This window comes from Oculina patagonica, chromosome 12 (genome assembly GCF_052425735.1).
Source record: "Oculina patagonica isolate OP01 chromosome 12, crgOcupat, whole genome shotgun sequence".
Taxonomy (NCBI): Eukaryota; Metazoa; Cnidaria; class Anthozoa; order Scleractinia; family Oculinidae; genus Oculina; species Oculina patagonica.
The window spans coordinates 4,375,536-4,398,232 of NC_135769.1; the positions used below are offsets into that span (position 1 = coordinate 4,375,536).

At 42.3% G+C, this 22,697-nt stretch overlaps 3 protein-coding genes across 3 annotated transcripts; 2 read left to right on the forward strand and 1 right to left on the reverse strand.

Annotated features, from left to right (window-relative positions):
- Window positions 1–4,588: 4,588 nt before the first annotated feature.
- LOC144633088 (uncharacterized) lies at window positions 4,589–7,134 on the forward strand. The gene has a single exon (XM_078491866.1). The coding sequence runs from the start codon at window positions 5,569–5,571 to the stop codon at window positions 6,562–6,564; it is 996 nt and encodes a 331-aa protein (XP_078347992.1). The 5' UTR covers window positions 4,589–5,568; the 3' UTR covers window positions 6,565–7,134.
- A 5,117-nt stretch (window positions 7,135–12,251) lies between these two features.
- Window positions 12,252–13,267, reverse strand: LOC144632915 (histamine H2 receptor-like). Its single transcript, XM_078491677.1, has one exon. It carries the CDS (start codon window positions 13,265–13,267, stop codon window positions 12,320–12,322), a length of 948 nt encoding a protein of 315 aa, XP_078347803.1. The 3' UTR covers window positions 12,252–12,319.
- A 5,372-nt stretch (window positions 13,268–18,639) lies between these two features.
- On the forward strand, window positions 18,640–20,180 carry LOC144631608 (octopamine receptor beta-2R-like). The gene has a single exon (XM_078490082.1). It carries the CDS (start codon window positions 19,053–19,055, stop codon window positions 20,097–20,099), a length of 1,047 nt encoding a protein of 348 aa, XP_078346208.1. The 5' UTR covers window positions 18,640–19,052; the 3' UTR covers window positions 20,100–20,180.
- The last annotated feature ends 2,517 nt before the right edge of the window (window positions 20,181–22,697 follow it).

A 22,697-nucleotide genomic window follows, 5' to 3' on the forward strand; every position in this document is an offset into this window, starting at 1 on the left:
ACCATTAAACAAAGTTTACAATTCCTTTCGTAGCTGGAACCCGTATTCCTAAGGTAAACTTTTTTTATTTTCATGGGTTTGGCGTGTTTTCGCGACGACATACAGAAAGAAAAACACTCATCAGGGAATTTGTTAAAGTCAATAGAGGAAACTGGCCGAGCATCCCTCGGCAAAACGCACAAGAACGAGATCAGTCGCAGTCTAGCTTGGTCCTGGGCAACCTTGGTCCGACTGCACATCCATTAACATGGAAGGGAATAAAATAACTGATACATACATACATCACTTTTGTTTACCCTCCGATTTGTAGAGTAGCTTATACAGCTAATATCTCCGAGTATTTCACAGTACGCAGCACCATGGGCAAAGACCAGACCACAACACCGGCAACTCCATGCCGTTCTCTTTACGATAAGTGTGTGGGTTCTTTTACGTCCCCTGCTAGTCGTGACACTGTAGATGAGGAGACGGAGCCACAGTTTATCGTCCTTATCCGAGAAGACAGAATATCAAACCATTTGCAGATGCCATTGAAAAGGCAGCATATTTTCCTCAATCATTTTAAGACCCTGGTCCGGTCGGGACTCGAACCCGACACCTCTCGCACGGTATACGTAGTCCGTCGCTCTACCAACTGAGCTAACCGGTCGCGGTTCGGACAGCCCGAAATATGTGGTTTTACGTGGGAGAGTAATCAAGATGTCCACTGAAACCATGTGGAGCAGCAGGACAGGTTTAAAGAACCGGTGGAAGTGGCACCAGGAGGGGAGCACCGCAACGTTAGGGTAAGAAATAACCCTAGGGGGAGTTCGCCAATGAGAGGCTGTGGAAGAAAAACACCTGCCATCAACTATTCCCATGGTAAACGTCTAAGGTCTACGCAAATTTTCCGGAACTGGGCACGCTCAGCGTTGGGGTTGCGTTTCTCATCCATACGATCCAGAGTCAACCTACGATCCAGACACAGCCAAACGATCAGAGCAGCCAAACGATCCAGAGTCAACCATACGATCCAGACACAGCCATGCAATCCAGACACAGCCAAACGATCCAGAGTCAGCAATACGATCCAGACACGGCCATGCGATCCAGAGTAACAGCCATACGATCCAAAAACATCCATACGACCCAGAGTCAGCCATAAGATCCAAAAACATCCAAACGATGCAAAAACATTTAAAGGATACAAAACTATTGATACGATCCAAACGATCCAAACGATCCAAAATCATCTATATGAACCAAAAACATCGAAACGATCCATAAAATATTTAAAGGATACAAAACTATCCATACGATCCAGAAACATCCATACCATCGAAAAACATTTAAAGGATCCAAAACTATTCACACGATCCAAAACCCAAACGATCCAAAATCGTCCATATGTACCAAAAACATCCAAACGATCGAAACACATCCAAAGTCCGTTAGAGACTGAAACTACCGATAACTAATAAGATTGTCGAGAAGACAGCTGACACCTCAGACTACCAAAGTACACGGCTCACTATGATCTAAAAGATTAAAAAGGTCCAAATGATTCAAAAGATCTCAAACGATGTGAAAGTTGCAAACGATCCGGGAGATCCCAAACGATCTAAAAGATCCCAAACGATCTGAAAGTTCCGAACAATCCAAAAGATCCAAAACGATCCAATAGATTCAAACGATTCAAACCATCTAAACGATCCATAAGATTCCAATGGATCTTGACGATCTAAATGATTCACACGAATCTAAACGATCTAAAAGATCATAACTAAACAATATGTTGAAGAGATGTGCTTACGCTATCGTCTGGCTCTGATGGTGGTGACTTGCATCAACCCCACTTTCCTTAGCTAAACAGGGAGAAAGCGGACTAGCTTCAGTCCCCCTCCACATCAATTAAGGCTGTACCAGAGTTTATGTATGCCCGTTTCAACGCCCGCTGACGTCCTGCTCATTCATGTCCTCAGAGCCGGCCGCCTGCCCCTCTTAGCCGACAGAGCTCGGGGTAGAAAGAAAAAGTGGCTCTGGGAACACATGATCTGAATGGCTAGATGCTAACAAAGACAATTCAGATCTAGCCAATCAAGTCAAGTCCCTTTGTTGTTAGGGATGGCTTTCGTTTCGAAAACCGCCTGTCCCTCTTAGCCGACAGAGTCTGGGATAGGAAGAACAAGTGGCTATGCGAACACATGATCTAAAGGGCTAGATTTTTAAAAAAGATAAATAAAATCTAGCCAATCAATTCAAGTCCCTGTTGTTGTTAGGGATGGAGTTCGTTCCCAGAGCCACCTGTCCGTCTTAGCGGACAGAGCCTGAGGGGGTGGCCCCAAGAGCGCAGTGCTCGCACGCGCCGCAATGCTCGCAAATTAATGGGTGCCGTGCCGTGCCGCACCATACAAGTGCTCAATGCTCGGAGGGGGGGGAAGTGCTCGGCGCAAGGCTAACGTCGCTCGTGCCGCAAAGAAACGCGGCCGGGCCGCAAAGCTCGCAAAGACCATTCGATACCCCTAGCCTGGGGCAGGAAGAACAAGTGGCTCTAGGAACACATGATCTGAATGGCTAGATTTTTAAAAAAGATAAATAAAATCTAGCCAATCAATTCAAGTCCCTTTGTTGTTAGAGATGGAGTTCGTTCCCAGAGCCACCTGTCCGTCTTAGCCGACAGAGCCTGGGGCAGGAAGAACAAGTGGCTCTAGGAACACATGATCTGAATGGCTAGATTTTAACAAAGATAATTCAAATCTAGCCAATCAAGTCAGGTCCCTATGTTGTGAGGGATGGCTTTCGTTACCAGTGCCGCCTGTCCATCCTAGCCGACAGAGCCTGGTATAGGAAGAACAACTGGCTCTGGGAACACATGATCTGAATGGCTAGATGTTAACAAAGATAATTCAAATCTAGCCAATCAAGTCAAGTCCCTTTGTTGTTAGGGATGGATCTCGTCCCATGAACTGCCTGTCCGTCTTAGCCATCGGGGCCACATCGACCAGAACAATCACAACCGCCAACGCCAACAATGAAGGCAATTTGTCGAACCAGGTTTCCCTTGAAAATTTTAGATTTTACGATCCCACTGTATTTATGCAGATAACTATTTTTTTGATGTCGGACTAATTTTTCTACACAACTTCGCACCCTTTTGATTGTAAAGACACATTTGATACTAAACTTATACTAAACATGGTCAGCAAGTTTATCATGAATCGTTATTTTTTTTAATCATTCAAGATAAAAGTGAAGCTTATAATAAGTGCAAATCTACCTGACCTAGAAGACTCAACACTAATGGTCAAATAAATTGTTCTTCGTCTATGGTATTTAAACAATCGTAGCAGTCGTCTGGATCTGCATGCGATAACTCGAAGGAAAACCCAAACTGTTCCGTTTCCCCGTAATTGTTCGAGTCATCGGTTGTTGATCTACTGCATTTTCTTCAGTGGCATCATTACTAAATGCATGTTGAGAAATACCACATACATACTTTTTCACTACATCTGTTTATTTTTTTTTATTCCTTTGATCGAGGAAATATCACATACACACCAGTTAATCCCGACACGTTTCCAAGTAACTTTGATGAACGCTAAAAATTTTGATTGCGTCAATTTATTATCGGTGACTGAAGTATAATTATCTCCTTTACAAAAGATTTAATATAAAGTTAGTGTCATTTTTTCGTTACTAAATCGGCAGAAATGGTTACCTGAGAGAAACCTTCCATCTACTCTTTATTTTGAGGTAAAGGTCATTTTTCATTAACGAAAATCTTGAACAATACCCCCAAACTTGTAGGTTGTTTGTTTATTTTGAGTGCCCGTGAAAGCAAATTTAAATCATCAGAGAAACACATTATGCATAGATTAATGTAGATTTATGTTTTATATCGGCGGCGACACAAGGTTAAGCCTCGCACTGAACAAATGTCATCAAGTTAAAATGACTTTTTTAACTAGCAGTTTGTATTTATCTCTATGCCTCAGTGGTGGTAAAAACAACTTGCTCATTTCAGGCAATCTCGCCATTATTGAGCTTACTTTAATTTCTGAAAGTGCAATTACTGCGGAAAGAAATTAAATCGTTTTCGATGGCGGAATCATTAGTTTTAATGAAAAAGCTGAAGTTATCGGTTTCAGTATCAAGGAAAATTGGTCAACAGAAACAATAAGAAACAAAAAGTCTTTATTAAAAAAGCTGGTTTGCACAAAGGGAAAAAGAATCCCACTCGGAAAACATTATGGTTAGCGCAAACCGCTGCCAGTTGGAAAGACATTAAAAGAAGTTATTTTGCCACTAGCTATAGTTTAATGGACAACAGTTGCTCAACTGGGTTGCAATCCCATGAAAACCGGTAATGTAGGGTGTAATTTATCACTATTATCGACAGTATTGGGGAAAAAGTCGCAATCTTTTAAAACATTATTGGTTTCCTGCGGTGATTATATCTACGAGTTGTTTGCAAAACAGAGTAATAAAAATCCAGCCAGATGCTTAGTCTCATCTCTCCCATTATAATTGTTTGTGTGAACCTGAACATTAAGTTGAATATGAATCATTTTCAAGCAGTTCGCGGCGAGATTCAGTCTGGTAAATATGGGACTGTGGTCAGATTATAAAAAAAATGAGATATTCTTTCAACGCAAACGGAATGTTTCGTCGGTTTAATGCGAAGAATCTTAAAGTGGATCAAAGGATTTTCCAGATGGTGTAAAGTGGTGGCCTTTTGTCTTTTAAAAGCAGCGGACAGTTAAAAGCGACACCCTGTAGAGACATTACGAGGGCGAAGTTTCGCTTCTATATATTAAGTTTACGCAGCATATCTTATAATTGTGATTACACACGAGAAAGGTATCTGGTTTAAAGATTATCAGGGGTGTATATTGTGCACACGGTTGACAAGACAGAAAAAAAACTTTGAGGAATCTCGGCGAGCCACACTGAACTGTAGACCACCTAAGTTATCATGGAAAATGATTGAATATTGATTGTTTTGTTTTTCAAATGAGCTGAAAAATCCATAACAGGTTTCCCGGCAGGATATTCAATTAGGACGACAGCGGGGACCATATAAATGAAGTGACAAACCTGTCGAGCTGTCCTTGTGCTCTTGAAGAGGAAGACAACTTTGACATGCTTTTTTGGACAGGTGCGTACAAATAGAAAGTGAATAAACGGTCTGAGCGTTTGCACGGAAAAACAGTTCAATTGATTATTCAACGGGAGAGAGGTATCCTCAGGAGATATCGCCGTGGGGATAAGAGCATTCAAAGATATCAGTCTGCGAAGAAAAACGGGCCTTTAAGCGCTGTGTTATCTCGACTCATCGAATAACACAACCAGGCGCTCTTTCGCTGGGGAGGTGAACGTGTCGTGGTGTGTCAAAATTAACAACGGCAGCAAGAAAACAAACTTACACGCAAGCACAATAGGAAAAGGAGACAAGTTTCCTATTAAAAGGCGACAATCTTACATTTTATTAGGTTAACGCTGCTAGCTACCGCAGAGAGAAGGAAAACGAGAAAAGACGATTTAAAGAAAGAAAGGAAATCTTGTTAGCCAGCTTGTCAAAACCGGATTATGGCTGTGAATGAAAGCACGGATAGTTCCGCCCATCTGGAAAATCTTCGCTCGTTGTACATGAAGTTTGAACTCACCGAGGGAATCTGTCTTTCCATAATGTCGGTGTTAACTGTATCCGCGAACATTTTACTCTTAATAGCAATATGGAAAGACCCCGAGAAAAGCTTTCGTTCGCCAACAACATATTTCTTAATTGGGCTTGGAATAGCGGACCTTTTGACCGGCGCAACAACCGAACCATTTTTCGCAGTATTCTACATAATGCGTTATCTACGCGGACCCAAAAACATCCCTGCATTGATCTCTCGTCTGTACGACGTGGGACAATCAATTTCAACCGTGACCATAAGCTCCTCGTATTTGATAATCCTCGGTTTGTCGATATCGCAATATATTGCCATTAAGTGGCCTCATAAGTATAAAGTTTTCATCACGAGAAATCGTGTTATTGTCAGCGTCTTGCTTAGCTGGCTGTACTTCATATGTTTCATACTGGTGCTGTCTTTTACCCCGAACATCGATACAGTTTTATTCCTGAAGGTAGACTTGGCATTGCACCCTGTGCTAATTTCATCCGTTTTGCTCATAACTTTGATTTTACTGTACAGGGTCTTTACCAAGCAAGTGCAGCAGAGAAAATCTTTCCGAGACTCCGCGAAAACCGTAAAAGACGGCGCTAAAGGAAGAGCGGATAATCTTCAACGGCAGTTTACCATCGTTACGTTTTACTTAGCCGCGGTTCTTCTAATCTCAGCTCTGCCTCACATTGCTGTTCAGTTTGTGTGGCTGTACGCGGATCTTCCCCTAGAGGGAGTGTATTATATTTTTATGGCTCTGCGGATTAGAGATTTGTTACTGTTCCTCAAGGTGGCGCTGGATGCTTTTATTTACGCTTGGAGATTGCCTGCTTATCGACAGGCGTTGAAAAAGTCGTTGAATTGTTCAAATATCACAGGAAAACCGCGATCAGAAACGGAAGAAATACAGTTGTGATTGCGTTCAAGATCAAAATACGATATTGAGGTTTAAAAAATTAAAATTAATGCGGTAACACACCCTTTTAGAATGTAGTTGTTGCTGTTTCTAGAAAGAGTTCTTATGTAAACTATGATAAATTAGACCGGAAAGCCACGTCTTGTACAGACAGACTATTTGGAAACTAAACGAAAACGAAAGCAATGTTTAATCACATCGCTCCGCGTTGCTAGTTTAAAAAGAATCTGTAATATCTGTGACGACCAAATTTATTACGTCAAGAATTTACCGCCTTATCAGTTACGAGAAGAATATACCTTTACTTTCGACAGTTTTATCAGTAATCAATACCGCAAAGCAAAGAGATAGCCTATACGTTTGGAATAAGAGATTCTTAATAAATAATTCAGTAACAAAATAGGAAATAGATTATTATGAGAAAACCCAATGACATTGACACATTGACATGTGTCAAGAATCTTGGTCCAATCACATTGCTTATTGACCGAGACTGGTTTTATTGACCCGCTTTGACAAGTTTGATTCCGATATATTTTCCGCGTCGTTGGTAAATAAATGTCTGTTTTATTTTTTATCTTATTCTGGTTTGCATTATCTGTTTAAAAGCTTGAAAATTGCAGTGGGTGCATCTGCTGCGATGAGGGGATTTGCTGGGCGTGAAGTCAGAATACCAACTTGGTTGTTTGCATATAACACGTCTTCTAACAAAACCTAACAAGAAACTGACAGAAAACTCAAGGAATAGATTTTTGCGCGCACGAACAAGAAGGATTGGTAGTTTACCGCAAGGGGTACTTTAAAAGTACTATTACTGCGATTTGCTACACTTTTGGTCAAAATAATCTAAAACTATATCTGAGTACTTTCTTTTATACACAAAATATTCCTAGAGGTATTAAGTGAATAGCCGAAGGAAGAGCAAATTGTAAAGCGATTTTGGCTATTATTCCTAGACACAACGACAGAATTTGAGAAAGTTTGCCGGACTTTTTTAATTCGAAGACCAAAACCCTGTGCACGGGTAATTCACGATAACACCCCCTTTATAGCTTCAACTTACTAGTATAGTAATGTTTAACAAAACTACACCTATTTTTCAGCTTTCCATCAATGTAAGTGCGTTCTTTGGCTTTTGAATTTTCAATGTCATGCTCACGATATTTTTTTTTTATTTACAAAATGTCCCTGTCATAACTTTCCTTGACCGCCAAGGATAGCGCGACGTGACAAGAGTATTAATAAAGTTAGTTCAGTCTTCAACCGTGTTTAATTAAGACAATCAGTAGAAGTTTTTTCTTGGCACTATATGCATATTTTGACTTTGCTAAATTGGTTTTAGCGACATGTCTGTCAATTTACCTAACCAACTTATGGCGCGGAACGAAAACTGAAATAATTGGGGTCAATTTCCGGCACTCTAAGCAGCCCGGTTTTCGTTCTATCCCTCGTTTGAGCGCTGGCTTATTTTTCTCGGCACGGTTAACGTTTGGTACCATGTCTAAAAACCCCCAAAACACTGCATGTTATATAAAACGTGGGTTTCTAGCTATTGTTTGGCAAAACCATCAAAATGTTCCTTAACTTTATGCGTTGGGCTAATTACTCTCAGGTAAGAATAGAAAGCCTGGCCAACGGTGAATAATTATCATATCTGTGAGTCTTGCCTCTTGCTTGTTACGGCCCTGGAAGCAGAGAGAGTTTCTGGGTTCTCAACGTGGCATTTTTTCTGAGCCGGACCGTTATTGCTTTTGACAGCTAAATACAGTGTTCAAATCCAGTTTAGAAACGTTGAGCGACTTTAATCATAAAACTGTCGGCGATCTCTCATTTGTCAAACTAACTGAATTCAAAACATGAGTTTAAGGGGCCACGTTCCCACGATTTGAATAAATTAAGTTCGACGTTTGAAATGGAACTCGAGGCCGTGACAATGGCGCCCCAGGGTCGACCCTATTTAAATTGATTAACCCTATTCAGACCAGAATGCATGGGGAATCTGTATAAACCGACTCAGGCTAAATAGCTTTTTTAATATTTAAGAAAATGACACTAAACTTTTCTAACCTAACTTGAAGTTACCATGGCAACAATATTTTGACAGTCCTATTTTTCAAAATTTAACATGTCATCGCACGCGTGTCATTGCACGCGTGTCATTGCACGCGTGTCGTTGCACGCGTGTCCTTGCACGCGTGTCATCGCACGCGTGTCATGGCACGCGTGTCATCGCACGCCTGTCATCGCACGCGTGTCATGGCACGCGTGTCATCGCACGCGTGTCATCGCACGCGTGTCATGGCACGCGTGTCATGGCACGCGTGTCATGGCACGCGTGTCATCGCACGCGTGTCATGGCACGCGTGTCATCGCACGCGTGTCATCGCACGCGTGTCATGGCACGCGTGTCATCGCACGCGTGTCATGGCACGCGTGTCATGGCACGCGTGTCATGGCACGCGTGTCATGGCACGCGTGTCATCGCACGCGTGTCATGGCACGCGTGTCATCGCACGCGTGTCATCGCACGCGTGTCATCGCACGCGTGTCATGGCACGCGTGTCATCGCACGCGTGTCATCGCACGCGTGTCATGGCACGCGTGTCATGGCACGCGTGTCATGGCACGCGTGTCATGGCACGCGTGCGATGACACGCGTGCCATGACACGCGTGCCATGACACGCGTGCCATGACACGCGTGGATGACACGCGTGCCATGACACGCGTGCAATGACACGCGTGCCATGACAGCGTCGGTGACACGCGTGAATGACACGCGTGCGATGACACGCGTGTGATGACAGCGTGCCATGACACGCGTAAATGACACGCGTGCATGACACGCGTGCCATGACACGCGTGCGATGACACGCGTGCGATGACACGCGTGCCATGACACGCGTGCAATGACACGCGTGCGATGACACGCGTGCGATGACACGCGTGTCATCGCACGCGTGTCATTGCACGCGTGTCATCGCACGCGTGTCATCGCACGCGTGTCATCGCACGCGTGTCATCGCACGCGTGTCATCGCACGCGTGTCATGGCACGCGTGTCATTGCACGCGTGTCATGGCACGCGTGTCATTGTACGCGTGTCATGGCACGCGTGTCATGGCACGCGTGTCATCGCACGCGTGTCATTGCACGCGTGTCACCGCACGCGTGTCATGGCACGCGTGTCATTGCACGCGTGTCATGGCACGCGTGTCATGGCACGCGTGTCATCGCACGCATGTCATCGCACGCGTGTCATGGCACGTGTCATCGCACGCGTGTCATCGCACGCGTGTCATGGCACGCGTGTCATCGCACGCGTGTCATGGCACGCGTGTTATGGCACGCGTGTCATGGCACGCGTGTCATGGCACGCGTGTCATGGCACGCGTGTCATCGCACGCGTGTCATCGCACGCGTTTCATGGCACGCGTGTCATCGCACGCGTGTCATCGCACGCGTGTCGTGGCACGCGTGTCATGGCACGCGTGTCATCGCACGCGTGTCATGGCACGCGTGTCATCGCACGCGTGTCATTGCATGCGTCGTGTCATGGCACGTGTTTGAACAATTAAGAGGCAACATGTTAACTAGTGGTAACCACAGGTTAGAAAGTGCGGGCCTCGATGCAGTTAAGAGAAGTTACTGGGAGGGAAGTGTTTCAGACAGTGTCGATAAATCACTGGACAAAAGAAAATTTTTCCGAGTCAGGTCGAGTAACGCGTCACGCTTAAGTCACGAATGTTTTTTATCGTTTCCTATTGCCGCGAACCAATTAGAGTTGTTTTTTTGATTGACAGTTTTGCGAAATATAGTCGAGCACGCGGTGTGAATTGAGATGTGATTTTCGTCCGTCGGCAAACTCGCTTTGTTGTCAGTGTTATAAGGAATTTCTCGAGAATAACCGTTGGAATCATTCGCTTTGCCGTAGTTTATCTGTGATATAATCACAGCAGATCTTCTCAAAAGCAACACCTATAAAACAACGAACGTAAAACGTAATGTCTGCAAGACAGAAGCCTCGATCTAATGTGACAAACTGTTGATTTTTCGCATTCTTATCGCTCTTGGAGACAAGATTTTTCTCTTCCGGTATTACGACAAACTGTCGTGATTGACACATTTTTTGCATTCCGATCGTTCTTAGTGGAAGAACAAAATTTTCAACTTCAGGTTTGCAGATAGCCTTTATAAACGTGGCGCGCACGCGTAATACGCAATCCGCTGGTCACTGTCAAGATTAGGGTTGCGGGCCTCTCTTGGGCCCGCAACAACAAAATTGAAAGGTTTCGCCATTTAACCATGTGTAGATTTTTAATCCAACTCTTCCCTCTCTTTAGCTCTTTTCCAACTTAAACCTGCTTATGTGTTCCACCCCTCACCCTCCCATTCCACTATTTCCACTATCATGGGTAGTGCATCTGAACAGTGAGGATCCCATCCCTTCTACTGCCCTCTCCTACCCTAACCATTTTCCATCGCATTTTCCTCTCCTCGTCGCTTAGGTAGTGGTGTCGGCCGAGTGGAGGTGTGGGGGTGAGTAACTGTGCGGCAAAAACGAAAAAAAGAATTTGAACTAATTAAGAACTGTTATCGTAAAATAATATCGCGGAATAAGCTGTCTTAATCAAAGGCTCCTTGAGTTGTCTTGTGTACTGAACAGAGTCTTCATCTCTGCATTGTCTGCATGCGCCGCGCTTGGGTCTCTTGAGGCGTTAAAATAATAATTTAACTGCAGCACGTTAACCGCCCGCCAGAACATGAATCCTTTCGATTTGTAGTAAAAAGTATGGATACCTTAATAGAACTACCCCCTCTGTATTTTGTGGCAAATAAATGCTTGGTCGGTTGTTGTTAAATGCCCAGACATAAAGCATATAAAATGTATCAGAAGGTAAGAAATCTTGCTTCTTGTTTGCTTCTCGGTCTTACAACCTTTATTCATATTGATTAAGCACACAGAATAGGACTTGACGCGACTTAGCTGAGTGCTCTCATGACGTCATAAAATAGCTTCAGTGCACTCTTTCACGCACGTTCCCACGCTCCCTCTTTAACCCACGCGTCCACAAACACTCGCTCACTTGCCAATGCACGCACGCTTGCTCTCTCGCTCGCTCGCTCGCCTACTTATTCACCTGTTCAGTTTGTTACAATTACATAGGGGTATCAAATGGTCTTTGCGAGCATGCGAGCACAGCGTTTTTCTTTGCGAGCACGAGCATTGACAAAAATTAGCCTTGCGAGCAACGAGCACTTTTCAAAAACCTACCTCTACTAAAAACCGAGCATGCGAGCACTTGTAAAAATGTGCGAGCACGAGCAAACGAGCACCCATTAAAATTTTGCGAGCATTGCGAGCACTGCGACATTTTGAGGGACCTTTCTTGAGTCCTTTACATGATACATGAACGCATTAGGCAGTTTAGCAGTTGAGGCGAATTAGACATTATTTACAATTTAACCTTAATATACTCAACAGTTTTAAATGACGTTTTTATCAAGTCTGCATAGCCAATTAATCTCAGTGTTTCCACTCTAGTGAGTTCCCGTCGTCTTAAGTTCACCGTGAGCCGTCGTCTGCTACCTTTAGCTGTTGTCTCGCGCTAAGTGTTCAGCTTGGTAGAGAAGGGTAGCCAATTAAAGCTCCTGATTGACCACTGTGTCTATTCGTCGATCTGCATGACGACGCATCTCTTATCGGTGGCAGGATCGTGTCATGTGTTTTACATGAAGTGTCCTTTACACAAATGTTTTAGAATCTATTACATGACAGCAATTTAACAGCAGCACGTCGGAGGTCAGCTCTGTAAAACGAATAGATAAGTGGGTTAACAGATGACTGCACGATGAAGAGAAATATCGACATCTTCTGCAGTAGTATATTAACCCGTCCTCCGCTTATCAGATACTGGACGTTGAATGAGACTCGTGGAATCCACGACACCACAAACACTATCACAACAAGGGCGCAAGCCAATGTCCCCTTTCGTGTTCGAGCAACTTCTGCTTGAGTCTCTGGGTTTACAGCTTCGTCTGCCGCATTCTGAGGATGTCCGAGGGCGAAGACCTGACGCACCTGCTGTCGGATGGTCAATATGATCTTGATATTTACCACAGAAATTATCGTGGATGGTATCAGGAGAACTACCAGCAGAAGTATGTTATTGTACAGGCCATTAAGCGCGATTAATTCAGCTCCAGTTGTTGTGTGTTGCCAAAAATTGCGGATTGAAGCGATGGTTAAGGACGCGCTCCAGACCATGATCATGATAAAGAAAGCTCTACGTCTAGTCATTACGTCGGAGTAACGAAGGGGTCTGTAGACTGCCAAAGCGCGATCATAAGAAATTGTAAGCAAATTGTAGATACTCGAAGCGAGAGCGATGTCTTTCGAACCTTTGAAGAACCAACAGTGCTTGCTTAGCGCGTACTCGAAACAGCCAACGCAGAACAGCGAATAACCCGGAACGACGCACGAAGCCATTATGATGTCGGTGACAGCCAGCGACGCGATAAATAGGTTCATCGGTTGCTGTCGAAGTCGGGGACTCGTTGCTATGGACAGGAACACCAGAACGTTGCCAAGGAGGATGACGGCGCCTACGGTAAGGTTGAGAACCATGAATGTTGTCTCGATGGACTGATCGCAGGATGAGGGTTCGGTTATGTTTGTTGCCGGTACTGAATTGCTCGTTGACATCTTAGTATGCCGGTCTTGTGATCTTAACGCAATTTGTACTGGTGTGGCAAGATCGCGAAGATGGTTTCTGATGAAGAATTTTCAGAAACGTTTTTAGAACAGTTAGATTGTGTGATCTTATTTAACTTTTGTTCCTTTGAGGCCTGGGAAGGTCGCAAAGAACATGTTTGTTGGTAAATTGCCAGGAAATTGCTAAACAACACGCACCTGATTTAACGGCTGGCCAGCAAGATCGCGAAGATGGTTTTCTGATCTAACGATAAATTGTCGGAGAACCATTCAAAGATTAGTTTGTCGACTGTCTGTTCTGATCACAGTTGCTGTTCTGTCGTTAAAAGATGGTTAGTTTTCCCAGATGACCGTGTTTCCGCATTTATCGATGATTCCTCACTCGCGTAACATTAACCGAACTGATCTTTTTAAGTGTAGCTTCAATATTTAAGAAGCTCGATCTTAATGGATTTTTTTAATACAAATGAACTGATGCCAAATGGATTTAGCGCACAACAATGGACTGTACCAAAATAGAATAAAAAGAAAAGAATCCTCGATCATTTGGACATGTAGTGATGCATTCATTTGAAATATTTAAAAGAACTAAATATATTAAATTGCGAATAACTTTTATTGATTCTAATGCGCGGTTTATGTAAAACCTTTGATTTTTTCCGCCATAACATTGAAAATAATTATTTTCGCCAAGGTTTTTGTCAGTTTTAATACACAGTTTATTTGAAAGGTTTTGCTTCTTCTCGATAACATTTTTCGTGCATTACCAAGGATATAAAATATTATTAGATGAAAAATATTATTAGATGACAAATATTATTAGATGACAGCTTAATAGATTTTTTCGCTGGCTACTTATAAGGAGCACTAAAAATAGTTATTGAAAAACAAATTGCTGCAAAAGGCCACTTGAAGCTAAGTTAATTTGGTTTTATTGAAATCTCCTTTTTCAGCAGCTGTAAGACTTAAAAGTACTACTTTATACTTTTCCAAGTTGCAATATTATAGCAAAAAGGGTCAAAAAGTACAATGCAAAACACTGAGAATAGCCGTTACACTTTTAAGTTTCCGGTGGAAGAAGAATTATGGCAGGAAAAGTACAAAACACTTAGAAGAGTAATGGCTGGAATGAATTATTAAATATTTTTTATCGATTTGTCTCCTTGTTAAAAAAATATCAAAAGCAGAAAATTCGCATACATTTGTTTGCATTTAGTAATTGAAGGCATGTTGATAAATAATGTTTAAACTGCTGCGAATTCTAACAAATGTTTAACTTGGTCGATAGGCTTACATGTATGCAATGTAAGTTCTGACAACGTATGCACTGACCGAGAAATATTTGGCTAATGTTATTGAAGCAGATATCTTATCTAAAATTCTTATTTTGATTCTTGTAGCTCTCAGTGAAAAGAGTTTTTTTTCTTGTGGCGTTTCATATTGTGATAAAGCGTCGTAACATGAAACTTATTCTTAATCTAAGGCCATCGATGTTTTTCTAACGTTTTTCCTGTCGCGCGAAAATCTCTTTTGAATCACCAATTCATGTACGTGAGGCGAAGGGGCAGAAAAGTGCCTTTACTTGAATAGCCTTTTATTGCAGACAGAATTAAATTGATCCTTCGAAGAACATCTTTGTTAGCTTGGCCACTTAAAATACAAGGACTAAAAAGAAGAAACAAAAGCAAATCTCCGTAATATCCTTTAGAGATGATGAAAATATTACCCAAATGGAAAAGGGCTTCGTAATAGACCGATGCCGCAAAATTGAAGTTGTTAAAAAAGCATTTTACAGTAATTTGGAGGGATCGTCCATTGTAAAGCATGGAAATTAACAAAACCCTTTCCGGTTGCGGAAAATTTAGATTGAGTTTCAAAGGTTTTCTTTTCTCGATTCTAAATCATAGGCGGTGAATTTGCCCGACGTCTACTTTTTCGCATAATTAATTAAAGCTGTTATATACAATAAAAGATCGTGAACAAGTGGCAATGTTTTTAGCTATCCACTGATATTAAAAATTATTTCAAAAAGTAAGAAATGCAATAAGAAGTTGGGAAGTATATTAGTTTTTAACCAAATTGGAAGGTTATTAATTGCACTTTCTTCTAGGAAAAGAATTAAAAATTGAAATTTTTCTCGCTTAGTACAAAACAAAAACTTGACACGCGAACCGATTTTTTGTGTAAGATTCAGTAATATTTGCCGAGATCTGGTAAAAGTTTTTTCTTCGCTTCTACTGTCCCAGTGAAGTATTCCAATTTAGAAAAGAATTTTCACAATATTCATCTTGTCGCAATCCAGAAATTTAATCAATCGACCTCATCGCCTGGTGAAGAGTAGCAGTAAAGCAGTCGAAACGTCGCGATCAACAACTCAAGGTGACTCCGCCATCGTGAAACAAACGAACAAAAGTTATCCTTCAAACCACGATCAACAATAAACCCCATCTTTTTAACATCGTCCCAATAATTATAAGACTGATATCGTTGGTTCTACTGTTCAAGTAAGCGTAATTTTCTTCACGAATTCTACGACATTAACTAAAAAAGTGAACTTTTTCGATCTAAATTATCCTGCATAGTAAATGATTTTATTTTTGAAGAGTGCGAGAGCCGCGTCAAAATGCTTGACTCATTATATCCACCTGAACCTTTCGAATCAATGCACGGAATATTTATTTCTATTATTGCCGATTGTTATATATATCTATATTTTGTATATATATTTATATCTGTCTATTCGTTTCACCTAATTCCCTGATAGTATATTGAATATGAGTGGGAAGGATATAATGTTGATCATACTTTCGTACCATCTGGTCTTGAAAGAGGAATTGAGCCGACAGTTTTCAAATCAGCTGATCAGAAAAACTCAAGACACCAGTTTTCGAATACCTCGCAACTAAAAACGCGCTTTTCGCCTGGACAAAAACGTATCACAAGACATGTTTACGCCTCAAAACTCTTTAACTTCCTACTGCAAATTTGCGAGGGCGTCGCATAGCCTAGAATGATACTGAAAAAAATCGATCAAAATTAAACACCCGCGTGTAAGAACCTACATTTCAATTTGCAAAATAGGTTCTTGTATTGGGGGTAGTTATTGGTATTTAGGCTAAGTAGTTCTTAATACGGTTCTTAATTTCTAAGGAGGAGCCATAGTTTTTGATTGTACGAGAAGAAAAAAAATGGTTTGTCCTTCATTATACAGCATTTATTCATACTTATTCTTCAAGCCTCATGCAAGGTCCAAAGAAGACAATTACATCTATGTGAATCTGTCTTTTCTTTATTTTAAATAATTTGGATTTTTAAAAATGTTCCTATTTCTAGCCCAGAACCTCGTTGCTTCACGGTTCTTTTTAGGTATTAAAATAGCAAATTCTCCAGCAGGTTCTTAAACCACAAGGTTCTTACACGCGGGTGTTTACTGTAGAAAAAAAAGGAATAATTCCGTTTCCAGTATTGAGGGTCTTGATCGAAGGAACGAAACTCCCTGCTTTCATTGTGTTACCCCGCGAAGGCTACGATTGTCGAATTGTATCCCGCGCGGGCTGCATTTGAATTTAGTCGTTAGCACGTGACCAAGAAGCAACCAATGAGAGTGCGCGTTAGATCCTCAAAACTGCAGCTGTGCACTGTAAACATGTCTTTTGTAAATTACTATGCCAGTGTACTTATGCTAAAAACAAGCCATATTATTGATGCCATCAGGAACTTTAGTTCTCAACCTGAAAAAAGTAAGCTGACTTTTTATTTCGTTTCCTCAGAGGCGAAATGGCATTGTTTTGGATTCGATGCGAACTAGGGGTCTACTATCCAATCAGAAGAACGCTCGTAATCACAATGTCCACACGTTTTAGATGAAGCAAACAACTTGGTAAAAACATGTCCTTCAATATCAAAAATATATTCGTCAGGAAGATGAAAAGTTATACAGGTTGATTACAAATAGAATACCTGACGACTGCGATACTTCTTAGTTCGATTCAGTGATGTTTTGGTGACAAAATATAGTAAGAACCCTTTCCGTGTTTAATTGTTATGAAAATATTCTAGATATACTTTCTATCAGATACCCATGTTTCTATTCAATGGTTGACTTTGTAAATTTTCCACCAATAAGAGCGCTTAGCTGAGAACAAACAAGACTGGATGTCTTCGGATGTCTCGTGTTTGCTGGCATGGAAGGGTAAAGGAATTTGCATGCATGCAAAAAACTTGACTGTTTCGCAATTCTCGACCTAGGATGTTGGCAATTAATTTACAAACCCATCAATCTTCGACCTTTCCCGCCATACTTTTCACTTATATTTTTATTTTGCTTATCGTTCCGCCATCCGGAAACGATTTAGTTTGAAATAGCTGCTTGTTGAAGTTCTGCCCGCCTTGTGGCCTGGAAAACAGCCAAAAACTTACAACCTCACCCGTCTTGCTTCAGCAGCAATTCACTTTATGTCTTCATCTTGATGTTCTAGGCGCATTCCGTGTAGGAGCGAGAGTACTTCGCCAATTTCAGTACTTTTTACTAAAGAGCACGCGATAAATCGCCGTGACAGTGTCCCTTTATAAGTAACCAGCATGAACTATAACTGTTCCATGGTTTCCAAAGACAACCATGAACTAAGAAATTAAACACAAGTCGTGATCATGCACATAGGAAATTTGGCAAAAGAGTCCATTAATCCGGCTCGGATTCACTGATATTTTGCAAAAGCGAGCGTTTCTTATCTCTGTACGGTCAATCAACAACAACAAATTAAACAAGTCTTTCTTAAAATCAATAATGCGTGCTTATTTCTCGTTTCGTCCCAAACGATAACGACAATTAAGGACCGATGGGTCTATAAGTCTACGGTTAATAATTACAGTAATGACCGCCCCGGTAACAATCTTTTTCATTTTTAGCCGAAATGTACTCAAATCTGACATTGGCTGGTATTATTAGATCGTATCCTGTTTATTCAATGAACACTACAATCGGTCTTTATTAATATACTGGACAAAAACTTGACGATCTGCAGTTTTTATTAAAGAATTTATTAAGTTTCCTACAAGATTCATAAACTCTTCCGCTTCAGTTCTTGCATCAGGAAACGGTTTCAGTCATATACTTTTCACCATTGCAGTTTCAATCCGTTTAAATCTGCAGAATTCCTCGTTTCGGTAAACACAAATTTATTTTCTTTTACACTCGCCGAAAGCAAACATCCTTACTTTCAGTAAATACAACTGGGTATGTAAATCGAAATTTTCCCCAATCGTTACTATTTAAATGAGATCTAGAGTGAAGCGCACGATTATTACTCTAAAGCTCAAACGTAGTGACTAAGATTTTCGTACGGAGTGGACGACAGCTCAATTCAAGGTTGTTAAAGCGCATTGACTTGAATTTCTAATCGAGATTTTGCGATACAAGTTCAAAAGGAAACAACAATAGTAGCGCTATTCTGATCTATGGTGAAGATCAGCAGCTGTCCATACGCAGCTAACGAAATATTCCCCCAGGTATCAACATTTGCAGGCAAGACAGGCAAGGACGTCTCTTTGCGGTCAGCACAGCAAGGCCCAGATTTCATTAGAAAGCAAGGAAGCACAGTCTCTTTGCAAAATACTTGAATGATATTTATTTTATTGTTATTATTGACGTGTAGGAAGTTAAACTTTGGAAAAAGAAACATTTTCGGTATAGCTGTTGCGAAGTGCATCAAGAAAGCAGCCACTGGCAACGGACAGTAGGAACGTTTTCAGGTATTTGTCATCTTGAAAATTCCAGATGAATTCCTCGATTTCGGGCTTGGCTCCAGAAAACTTTACTTTAATACCAGGCCAAACTTTGCAGCCGCAAAATGAATCTGATTACAAGACATCATATTGCGACCATCGACTTGATGTGGTGTTTTGGGTGGTCAATGGCATAATCGGTGTGGTTATCTTACTAGGGAACAGTTTTACATGCGCTGTATTCTTATCCAACTCTTACTTGAGACGGAATTACATGAATATCTATCTGATAAGCCTTTCTATGGCCGATATTTCAATGGCAGTGTTAGTGGTGCCGGGTTTTGCCGCATTTTGTAGTGGTTGCACTTATAAATGGAGCGAGTACTGCTGGTTTTTCGGAGGCGCGCGAGACATTGCGTTTCCTGCTACCGTCCTCAATCTACTGGCCATCACCTATGATAGATACACAGCCGTTATAAGACCGTTGCATTACGCAGCGACGATGACAAATCGCAAGGTTTTCACCATTCTTCTAGCTGTCTGGTTGACACCGCTAATCGTTTCGTCCCTGAGAAATATTTGGCATCATTCGTGGAGCGAAGAAGCGGTCAAAAACGCTGAAACAGTTTACAACGCAGTACTGGCTACAATGTTTGCGTTGTCGCCACTCCCTGTGTTGCTAATAGTGAACCTTAAGATTATGAGAGCTATAAAGAACCATGGACAGCGAATTCACGCAGATATGGTAGAGCGAATGTCTTTCACGAATCACACGGACAGAGGATTTTCCACCCGGCAAATCGATAAAGAATTCGGCAGTAGTGCTGCAATAAACGAACAAAATCGCAGAAATACTTCACGAAGGAGAAAAGGAACCATGTCCTGTGTTTTTGTTGTTTTGATTTTTATTATTTCTTGGCTTCCGAGAGCTTATCTGAATTTGTGCAGCCTTTTCGGCCGACAAGACTTAACGAGCCCATTGCTCGTAAAACTTTCTTTGTTTTTTCTCTTTTTCCAGTCTTCGGTCAACCCTGTAATTTATTCTTTTTTTAGAAATGATTTTCGCCAAGCGGCCCGCCGATTAATTAAACGGCACTAACTGGGCAAATCTGCAATATGCCCGGCGAAAGTTTAAAGTAAATTCAGCTAAGATCTGACAGATCGGTGCGAAAAAGCTCTTTTCCGTAAACTCATTGAAGATACGTTTCTGGTTGGTACAGAAAGTGTGAAAGCACTCAGTCAAAATTAACTAAAGTAAGGACTAGAGGGCTAATTAGGGACGCGCCAAAGATGGGGAGCCGATTCTCTACAGCAAACACCATCAGAGTGATGTGGATGACGCCTCTGAGAGACCCCCCAGTGGCACAGGTGCCCCGCCACCAGAACAGATCCCCCCCGACTGGGAGAATCCACCCCGGAGCGCAGGTGGGGCCAGTGCGAGGCCCACCCAGGAGCCCCCGCAGCCCCAGCTCCCGCCCACCCGACACCCGAGAGGGGGGGGGGGGGGAGCCCCCCCCCGCCAGCCCCGGGCCCGGAGCGTCAAATAATTTCGCTCGCTTTTACGAACTCCGGGGAGGGGCTCCTCCTCCACCCCCCCTTGTACGATGTGGGGTGTGATTGCTTGTACGTCCGAGTAGTTAGATACCGCAGTCCGTGCTTTTTGTCGTGCTTTTTGTTTTTTGGTTCTTGCGGTCGTTGGGTTTTCTTCTGCTTTTTCTTTTCTTTTTCTTGTTTTCTTGTTAGTGGCGGTCTGGGTAGTTCAGTCCTGTTGTGCAGTATGAGCTCTGTGCCTAGTCAGCGACTGCGCTTTCCTTCCCGTTTCCTTTCCGCTGTTTTGAGCGCCTTTCAGTTGTCTCTTTAGTCGACATAAGGGGTCTTTGATTGTGAGAGCGTTTCAGTGTCTCGTGCGGAGTAGTGCTTACACTCTTTTTCTCTTTCGAGGTCTTGTGACTTTTTCATTTTGCGAGTTTTATTTCTGTTTGTCTTTTTTTCCCGATATACTATTTAGATCTGATGCCACCTTTGTATGATTTTCTCTTTTTTGATTCTTTTCCCTCGTTTTTTTTTCCCGTATTGTGAGGGCGTGTTCTCCTCTGTTTCGGGTTCCTTCCCTGCGCGAGGTCCCGCGTTTGTTCTATTATTTTTTGTTTAATTCTTTTGTTTTTTATTTTTCATTTTAGATGTGTGCTTTGTTCTTTTTGTTTTCTTGAGTTGATTTCCGAGGCTCAGCGGTGTCGCTAGTGTCTTGCGTCTGCTCGCGTCCTTCTTTTCGGCGCGGCGGAGGGCCTCGGGTGCCGGAGTGTGCGTTTGTTTTCTTTTTTTTGCTGTCGTCTGTGTGGCGGTTCAGCTGCTTGTTGTCGTGTCTTTTTCTTTCGTGGCGCGGTGCGGCTCGCTAGTGCCTGTGATGCGGTGTGCCGCCGGCTTTGCCTTGTTTTTTTTAGGATCGTTCGGGGGTGTGTGTTTTCTTCTTTTTCCTGAAGCTTTTTAGCCCCGTTAGTGCCCGGGTCCTCTGCGTTCGCCCATCTTTGTGTTTTTTCTTTTTTTTTTTTTTTGTTCAGTACAGTTCCCCCCTCCAACACATCTTCTCTTCTCCAGTGCCCATTTTGGTAGCTCTTTCTTTTGCTATTCTTTGTGCTTTGAATTAGATGTGTTGGTTCTGTTGTAGTCCTATTCAGAAGCGTTGTAGATTCTCATCGTTCTTAAGATTGCTAGGTGCTTTTTTTCTCTTTTCTTGTGTCTCTGTTTGTTGTTGTGTTTTGTTAGAGGAGCTTGCGGTGGTGGTGTTTGTTTTGGTGGTCGCATCGCATGCAGTCGCTTTTTTTTTTGTGTTCTGAGTCCTGTCTCTGGTGTCAGTGATTGAGAGCTCCCTAGTGTGACGCGCCGCTGCCTAGTGTGTAGCACTTCTCTTTTGCTCTCGTGGTGGTGCTTTGAGTGTTGTGGTGGTCGTCTCGACTGTTTGCTCTGACCGCTTTTTCTGTGAATCGGTCGTGCTGATGGGACTGTCTTTGGGCCCCAGTAGGGGGGGGGGGTGGTGGAGCCTGGGGGGTAGCGGAGCCTAGCGTTGAGTTGTGTGACGGAGCGTCTGATCGCGTAGCAGGGAATCTTTGGTTGTCAGGTGTCTTTGTGCTCCCCCCCTTACTGAGAAGTGATAGTTTTATTGTAGTGCGGGCTAGAGGTGATATTGTGTTTGTTCGCTGCTCTTAGTTCTGTTTGTTGGGGTTTGTTGTCTGTCTGGGTTGCCCCCTTCTGGGTCTTTTGTCTGTTTCTCTGACAATGACACTTAAAGCAAAAATAAATGGCTTGTTCTTGAACGTTTAAAAAATGGTTTAATGTTGTTCTTTGCTGCCTTTAAGTAGTACACCAGACGAATTGCCCACAAAAATTTAAAATAGAATCAACAAAATACTAAACGACAGAAAATCCTAAAAGCAATTTTATTAACCATATCATTCGAGAACGTGTTTACGTGGGAGCAGGTGAAATATTTGACGACCCTATTTATGTATCTCTAGGCTGCACATTCTTAAATATTTTTCCAAAATATCCAAAACAATACCAACCAGACCAAAGTGGCTCAGAGACTCAAAATCAGGGGGCTGCATAACCTGCGATCAGGCGTTCTTTTTTTTCGCGGCTGAAGGAAAGAGAAAAAAGGAACTTATTTTTCCTCCCGCTGCAAAATAAGAATGCCTGATCG

Bases quoted from the DNA above. Each gene is read 5' to 3' on its own strand.
- LOC144633088 (XM_078491866.1), top strand. From the start codon at position 5,569: ATGGCTGTGAATGAAAGCACGGATAGTTCCGCCCATCTGGAAAATCTT.
- LOC144632915 (XM_078491677.1), bottom strand. From the start codon at position 13,267: ATGTCAACGAGCAATTCAGTACCGGCAACAAACATAACCGAACCCTCA.
- LOC144631608 (XM_078490082.1), top strand. From the start codon at position 19,053: ATGAATTCCTCGATTTCGGGCTTGGCTCCAGAAAACTTTACTTTAATA.